Source organism: Cynara cardunculus (assembly GCF_001531365.2).
Source record: "Cynara cardunculus var. scolymus isolate 2C chromosome LG 1, CcrdV1, whole genome shotgun sequence".
Lineage (NCBI taxonomy): Eukaryota > Viridiplantae > Streptophyta > Magnoliopsida > Asterales > Asteraceae > Cynara > Cynara cardunculus.
In genome coordinates this window covers 8027994-8036789 of record NC_037528.1, presented here as the reverse complement: position 1 = coordinate 8036789, position 8796 = coordinate 8027994, and the positions used below count along the sequence as shown (strand labels likewise).

Sequence of the window (8796 nt, the reverse complement as noted above, 5' to 3'; positions counted from 1 at the left end):
AATTGCGTTTTATATGACAATTGATCTGATGCATCCCCATGCAACTCATTAGTGTTGATATTCAATTACAATTGATCGAAAAATGAAAATCTTTTTTTACGCTTCTCACCTCGATCCCATAAAACAAATTAAATAAACAATCATAAGTACATAAAAAAATTAAAAATGATTCAGAGTTTAATATGATAAGACGTGAAAGGTTGTAAAGCTTTAAAAATTTATATATTAACCTTATAAATTAGTAGCTCTTAAAATAACCTCTATTTTATAAAGAAGTAGAGATATTTTCATAATTAAAATATTTTTTTAATAAAAATGAAATATAATATTTATAGTTATACCATGAAAAACAATATTTGAGAAAGTTGATCTGCTCGGAAGTCGAAACCAACGAAGTGGGGTCATTCCAAGCAAAACCCAGCTGTTATTTTATTCTTTCTCTTCAATATCTTTGAACCCTTCTTTCTCTTGCCAAGATCTGGTTTTCTATCTCTTCCTTCTTCTCTTTTGTTTTCTGTTGTATACATGCCAAAACCCATCGCCTTCTGATTGCAGTACAGCCTTCAACAAGCTCTCCAAGATCCAAATTCATTTACTCGTAAGTTTTCCCAATTTTGAATTTCTCTTCAACGTCAGTATCAGATGTTTGTATGTGGATCTTTCTGTTTAAAAAGCTCTTCATCATTTCATTTGGATCCTGTCAATTTCTCAAGTTTAAACTGCAATTTGGACTCTGTGTGTATAATTTATGATTTCTTTGCTTGAAGTTTTTTTCGTCAATTCACATCGATATTGCGTAATTTCTTGGATCTTGCCATTTTCAAGTACTTTTAATCCTTTTATCAGTCTTTTTGGTTCTTCTCTTCCATTTCTTGATGTTCTTCTTCAATTGAAATTTGGGTGTTGCATAGTTTCTTGAATTTTCCATCGAATTAACGAATTTGACCCTGAATAAGATTTGATTTTGGACTCATGGATGAGTTTAGGGTTCAAATTCTTTCCACATTATTGTGTAATACAATCTGGGAAAGCATTGATCGTTTGACCTTTAAAGTCAAAGGGACTGATATTCAACTTCAAAATGATATGAATTATTTGAATTTTCAAGAAAATTTTGATATGCACACCAAGAATTATAAGATTACCAAAAATAGAAGGATATATGACCTAATTTTTATATAACATTGGGTTAAAAATATGGTGAATTTGATAATTTGCAGGCAGGCTATTCGGTGGATGATACTGTAATGGGGAGGAAAGGCAACTGGTTATCTTCCATTAAAAAAGCTTTGAGTCCCAGCTCAAAAGAAAAGAGAAGCCAGGTTCGACACCAATATGATCAGATCATTGAATTTCTATGGCAAGAATCGTACTTAATTTGCTACACTTTTTGTTATTTAATTATAGAAATCAAGGAAGAATGCGTTTGCGGATGAAAAAGCTTCAGAACCACCTGTTGCTTCCATTGCAGAACCTGTTAATTCTCATCAGCTTCCTCCACCAGAAGAAGTGAAACCAATTGAGGTGGAGGATGAGCAGCAGACAAAACACGCTTATTCCGTTGCAGTTGCTGCCGCTGCCGCTGCTGAAGCTGCTGTGGCAGCTGAAGCTGCTGCCACCGCAGCTCAGGCTGCTGCTGAGTCTGTTCGACTTGCAGAGTTGACTCGGTATTCAGGAAAATCAAAGGAGGAAGTAGCTGGTATCAAAATTCAAACGGCTTTTCGAGGGTATTTGGTATGTTACTGTTGCATCCGAAAAAGTTTATCCAGTTTAAGTGATCTAAATAGTTGTTAATTACTGGTTCTTCTTTGCAGGCAAGGAGGGCATTGCGAGCATTACGAGGGCTTGTGAGATTAAAAACACTGGTCGAAGGTCCTGCTGTTAAACGGCAAACAACAAACACACTCAAATGCATGCAAAACTTATCTCGTGTGCAGTCTCAAATCAATTCTAGAAGGATCAGGATGTCGGAGGAGAATCAGGCGCTTCAAAAACAACTCCTTCAGAAACGGGCAAAAGAAATCGAGAGCTTGCAGGTTAATTTGATGTTTCATTCGTGAATTAATGCTTTGCAGCAACGGCTGTTGTGGATCTGTAAAGGATCTTTTAGTTACTACTATTGATGCGTATAATGTTTTAACAGATGGGAGATGAATGGAACGATAGCCTGCAGTCGAAAGAAGAGATCGAGGCAAAGCTATTGAGCAAATACGAAGCTACTATGAGAAGAGAAAGGGCAATGGCATATTCGTTTTCTCATCAGGTAACATCATTTGTTTGTGCAAAATGTCGTATTTTTTTGTCTTTGTAAAAACTATGAGAATATGTAGAGCCCCATTAGATTATTCTCCAAAAGAGCCCTTGACGCGAGGTTCCAACATATATCAAGGAGAAATAGTCCAAGTATAGCTGATGTGGTTTATGCTTGTTTTATATGCCCTGAATTCGAATTAGGATGTTATCATAGCATTGGATCACTGCTCATTGGTAATTTCTTTGAAACAGCAACCATGGAAGAAGTCATCGAGGGCGACGAACTTGCTCTTCATGGATCCCACGAATCCTCAATGGGGTTGGAGCTGGTTAGAGAGATACATGGCGGCCCGGCCATGGGAGACACGGGGCGAGAAAGACCCCGGAAACGATCATGCATCCGTTAGAAGTGGTGGTATCAGCATCACTGGGAGCGAAATTGCAAAGTCGTATGCCCGTCACCAACTTAACTCCACACCTTCAACCCCTCAGTCAAAAGCAGGCATTCCTATTGGCTCACGGAAATTCAAGCCTGTTCCAAGCCCAAGAGGGTTAGGGTCTGGCCCAGATGATGACTCGAGGAGCGTTTTTAGTGTGCAGTCCGAGAAGAATAGGAGGCATAGCATTGCAGGGTCGTCGGTGAGAGATGACGAGAGCTTGGCTAGTTCTCCATCAATTCCAAGTTACATGGCACCTACTAAGTCCGCAAAGGCCAAATCACGGGGACAGAGCCCGTTAGGCCCGGTGGAGATGAACGATGGGAACACCCCGGAAAAGGGGACGGGATTGAATGCAAAGAAACGGCTTTCGTTTCCAGCATCACCAGCCAGGCCGAGGCGTCATTCGGGCCCACCGAGAGTAGGAAGCAGCGTTGCGATTGGTGTGGAGCAGAATGCAAGTACTGGTGTGGTGAGTTGAGTTGAGGGAAGAAAGTATTGTGTATTATTTAGTAAACTGGATAACTGATAAGGTCTAAATTAAGAAAAAAGTAAAAAAAAAATGATTTGTTTGTGATTTAAGTAAGTTACTTGATTGAGAGGTGAAAGGTTTAAGGTTTAAGGTTTAAGGTTTGTGTTGGAATGAATTCTTTCTTTTGTTTGTTTGTTCGTTTGTTGGTGTTTTGTGTGCATTTCAAAGTGAATGTTGATTTGATTCTCACAATTTCTTGCTGTAAAAGAAAGGGGATTTTTCTGATATTTTGTTTAGAATTACTTGTTTCACAGATCCTTGTATTAATCAAACCCTAGTTTGACATCTGAAACCCATGCAAGAAAGATAAGGGCGTGGAGATTGAACCACCTCATCGACCATCTAGTAAAGCTAAGCATGTCGCGTATTGCCCTCCAAGGAATTGGAGTAAACAGACAGTAGGAAAGTTGGATCCTGGAGCAGTGAAGTGTGTCTTTATGGCTTCGAATTTGCACCGATGACACTGGATGGCAATCGGGCCAACTTGATGCCAAGAATCGTCACACTTGAACACCAACCAAACAATAGAATGGGCATAGCAAACCAACTCTACAAGTAGCTGCAATCACTGACCAAACATTTGGAACAATCACAAAAGACAAATGAAGTTATGGGTTATGACCATCATGAGAGTGCTTGTAACTTACTCTTGATGATATTTAAGTTCATTTTACCATTTCTGCTTGATTCTTGTCTCTTTCTCTTCAGATATAATAATATAAGTGTTTTGTGTTTTGGACAGTATAGATGGCCAATGGGCCTCTTGGTCAGGTTTTTTTCTGTAAGTTGATTGCTGGAGGCTACATTCATCACGTGAGAATCAGACCGAATTACCCGCTTTTCTTTTCAGTTAGTGTCAGCTGGTTAGGGTCAATATGTGGAACCAGTTGTAGGACTGATCACAACACAGAGCCTTGACTCATGTTTTCACGTATCCCACGCATAGGTAGAGATGGAAATTTTACCTGTTAACGGGAATTTATTTTTATACCCCAAGTAGAGTCGGGGATAGAATTATCCGCTCCTAATTCAACCCTAATTAAATTTTTTAATATATATATATATATATATATATATATATGATGTGTGTATAAATAAATAGATATGTATATATGTATACATTTGTTATTAAAATGATAAATATGTTTGATTTTCAATATTGATAATTAATTTAGTGATGATCTATTATAATTTTAATTTTAAAATATTTTTTTTACAAAACAGGCATCCAACGGGTGATCCGAACCCGTTGGGGATTAACCGGGGCGGGGTTGGGGACGGGGGATACATTACCCATCTCGTTTCTATCCCTATGCACAAGTCATTATAAGAATTTTTACTTTTGCCACGTTAGCTTTCTACTAATATTTTTTTTAACAAAAATCCATTTTTACAAATCTTCTCCAATGCAAAAACTTTTTCATCTGTTACATTATAATCTATCATCATCTATTTAAAATGTTTTATAATAACCCCTCATTTAAATTGTCATTTTAAGCTCACGTCATATTTTTTGAAAACAAAAAATTACCTAACATTACAATTTAAATATTTAAAAACATTATGATAAGCACGTTTAAAAATTACTTGACATTTTCTTTTCTTTCGAAATGAAGTTTGTATTTTATTAAAAAGAGTAAACAATAAAACTAATTGATATAAAAATATAATGACAAGGACACACAAAAATCAATTCGTTAAAAAAATGAAAGACGATGAATATATTTATATGATTTTTATACCTTTTTAGGTATTCGAAATTGTTACCATTTTGAGCGCTTTGACGAGAAATTTTTAATAATGTATATGTTATAAAATATATTTGGTTTTATTATAGATGTTTAATGAATTAAATTAATTAATTAACCAAAACGTTTTAAGGTTTAAAATGAAAATTATATTGAAAGAGTCGATAGAATTATAATTTAAGGGAATAAAATAAAAATAGTTACCATTTTAATAATAGGTTGGTGTGGGATAACCTTTTGCTTAATAATCTTTTTAAAAACCTTTTTTTTCAGTTCATACCAATTTGGTACGATATTGTACCAACATCGTAAAAGTTGGCGTTAGAATTTTATTTAAATTGACATCTTTATTAACTAGATCTAGATGCACTAAAACTATAACATATTGATATGTGTTGTATCATTTATCCTCACTTATACAAACATTCAAATAATATTCATATAATATAAACATTTACTAATAGTCTACTATGAGTGGCAATGGAGGAACATTGATGGACCGTGGAAGTATGGACGAGTTACTAAGGTTATTAGGGTTAAGCGAATGATTTCAATTATATTCTATATATCTATCCATATTATAATTTAGTAAAATTAAAATTAAAATATGTTATATTACTAATTGAACTTTAATTAATAGAAAATACAAATAATAAGTTGGTATGGTACAGTATTACCATGGTACATAAGTTATAATATCACGTACTAATCAAGTTTAGATAGTTGGTACGATACTACCAACCAATTAAATTGATACCGTTGGTACGGAAATTGGTTGGTTTATCCCTATTAATTATTAATATGCATCAAATAATTAATGGTATATGAAAAACTTTAGATAAATAAAGTAATATAAAAAGAGGGAAATCACAGTTGTTTACATTCTAGATAATGCAAAGTGCTTAGCAAAATCATATAATTTTTGTTTTTTGTTAATTTTAAAGAAAGGAAAATTACCATTGGAGCATTTTACAGAACATAAACTTAATTTTTTTTATTAAATTAATAGAGTTAAATTATTTTAGCCCAATCATTTTTATAAAAAAGATGTATTTATTTGTTAAATATAATCAAGTGTAAGACAAATGTTAGTAGTATAAAAGAAGAAGATAATTAATAGAAAATTAAAAAGTTTTGGTTGATTAAATTTAAAATTTAGTCACTTTTTTACCAATAAATTTTTTATTAAACTAATAGAGTTGAATCATTTTAGCTCAATACTTTTTTGCAAAAAAATATATATATTTATCAGTTAAATATAACCAAGTATAAATGATGTGTACAATGAGGTTTGATAATTTTTCAAATCTTGGATTGTGGTGGTAAGTAGACATTATTTTTTGAAAGTGAACATTTACTCTAGGACAAACCAAAGTAAAAACAGGGACACTTATTTTGGGATGGAAGAATTATTTGTTTTTGTTATTTGTAGAAATCATTCGCTTTATAATAATGAATTATTCTCTATAGTTTTTTATATGTATTAATGATCGATTAATATTTTTTCATATTATTTATAGACTAAATTTCTCTTTACCACATTTTTTATACATATAATTCGTTATCATGCGATTTACACGTAAATTTATTTCTTAACAAAAATCGGCAGAGGTTTTATCTTCTATTTAAAAAGAAAAAAGATCATCATTAATCAGACAAACAATATATAAATTATTCACACCCTCGTCGTTATTATTATTCATTTTATTTAATTTTACAATTTTATTCTTAAACAAATACCTCTCTCTCTCTCTCTCTCTATATATATATATATATATATACACACATGTGTGTGTATTAAAATTTCACTAATTAGCTTTTATTAATTTTTTCGAATTATTTGAATGCTATTTGTTGATGATTCTATTAACAACTAACATATTTATACATACAATTTTCGAATTATTAACCAAAATATTCATGTTATCGTACAACACGCAGTTTCCACACTAATACTTGCTTAGGGACCGTTTACCAAACACTTACCAGGTAAGTGTTTATCGGTAAAGTTTAACATTATCATTTATTTACCGGGTAAGATTTTAGTTCACAAAAACGGTATTGTGTTCAACAATTTACCATGTAAACTCTTACAATGGTAAGAGTCGTCATCTCACTTATCGGGCAAAACTCTTGGTCCTTGTCTCACTCTAACCGGGTAAGATTTTTGATTCTTACTATATTTATCCGATAAGATAATATGACTTATATTCACTTACCCGATTAATCGTTTGGTAAACGACCCCTTAAATTTAATCTATGGATCATTTTATAAAAAATGAATTTTGTAATTGAAATAATTATTTTTGGATGAAGATAGTCGTCCCGTTTTACAATGCGATGCCATTAATGTTTTGGTACAAAGTGTATTTATTATGCTCCCCTCTACGGACAAGACTTACTTTGTGGGCCAACCCCTATCCCCGTAATTTACGATTTTCTTTATCTAAATAGATGATAATTATGGTTGTTTAACAAATGTTTATCGGTAAATTTTAACATTATTATTTATTTATCAGGTAAGATTTTAGTTCATTAAAACGACATTGTATGTAATAATTTATCCGGTAAGTGCTTACCGGTAAACTTTAACACTATTATTACTTACGGGTAAGATTTTAGTTCACCAAAACGACATTGTATGCAACAATTTACCTAGTAAGCGCTTACTTTGGTAAGAATCGTCGCCCTCACTTACCGGGTAAGACTCATGGTCCTTGTCTCGTTCTTACCGGGTAAAATTTTTTGTTCTTACCATATTCATCCGGTGAGATAATGTGACTTGATAAGTGATTACCCAGACAAATGTTTGGTAAACGGCCCCTAATTTTACAATTTTCTTTATCCAAATAGGTGATAACTAAATGATTTACTTAGCATGTAGCAAATAAAAATTTTAAGTAAAACTTTCTAACATCAATCATTAATTGAAAACAATTATAGTTATAGAGTTCTTAGTAAAAATAATTGTACAGTATAGTTTATGAAAATGTTTTGAATAACGTGATATATGTTTGTATATAAAGTTCTATTATGATTTTACGTTATCGTGCTGAAATGTTTTTCGATATTTTAGCATAAAAAGCATAATCTCGTTTTAATCAATCGTTACAAGGCGATGGATTCATAATGAAAGCACCTTTAGGTAGAAGTCGTTTATCGACAGCCTCGATGTTGTGTGAAAGAGTGGCGGGAATGATTGGGCTAATTAATGAAGCAAAGTAGAAAGTAGCAATGGAGATAAAATGTTTAACTCAATATTGAGTAAACTTTAGTGATTTAATTTCTTAGATCATTTCGAATCTTAGTTCTTATATTTTAAGCTCATGTAATAAATGAAATGTATTTAAATTAGTGTGAAGAGCAAACTGATATATTGTTACTCCAATCATGTTCTCTACATTAACAAATAGACATTAATTTAATTTTATATATATATATATATATATATATATATATATATATATTACCTTTTTAATAAAATATATGACGTAATGTACATATGTATTAGGCTAGCTGGTAGCTGATGGGCTAGCTGATGAACAAATCATGTTTGACAAAACCAACTCATAAGAATGTAAAATAACAAAAAAGACATATTGAAAAATTAATCAGTTATAATATTTCAAAATATAATTAAAAAATATCTAACAACATAATATATTAACTAATACAAAAAAAATAGTAAAGTAAATATATTATATTGATTAAAATAATTTCAAACCGATTATTATATATATATAATATTTGTATATATATATATAGAGAGAGAGAGAGAGAGGGTGTGAGTTATTATACGACTTTTTATATTTGTACAACCAATACA

General features: G+C 32.0%; 1 protein-coding gene across 1 annotated transcript; it reads left to right on the top strand.

Annotated features, from left to right (window-relative positions):
• Positions 1–491: 491 nt before the first annotated feature.
• On the top strand, positions 492–3423 carry LOC112519690 (protein IQ-DOMAIN 1-like). The gene is made up of 6 exons (XM_025127917.1): positions 492–598; positions 1221–1322; positions 1408–1734; positions 1815–2036; positions 2144–2263; positions 2506–3423. Exons 2-6 carry the CDS (start codon positions 1248–1250, stop codon positions 3169–3171), a joined length of 1410 nt encoding a protein of 469 aa, XP_024983685.1. The 5' UTR covers positions 492–598; positions 1221–1247; the 3' UTR covers positions 3172–3423.
• Positions 3424–8796: the final 5373 nt, after the last annotated feature.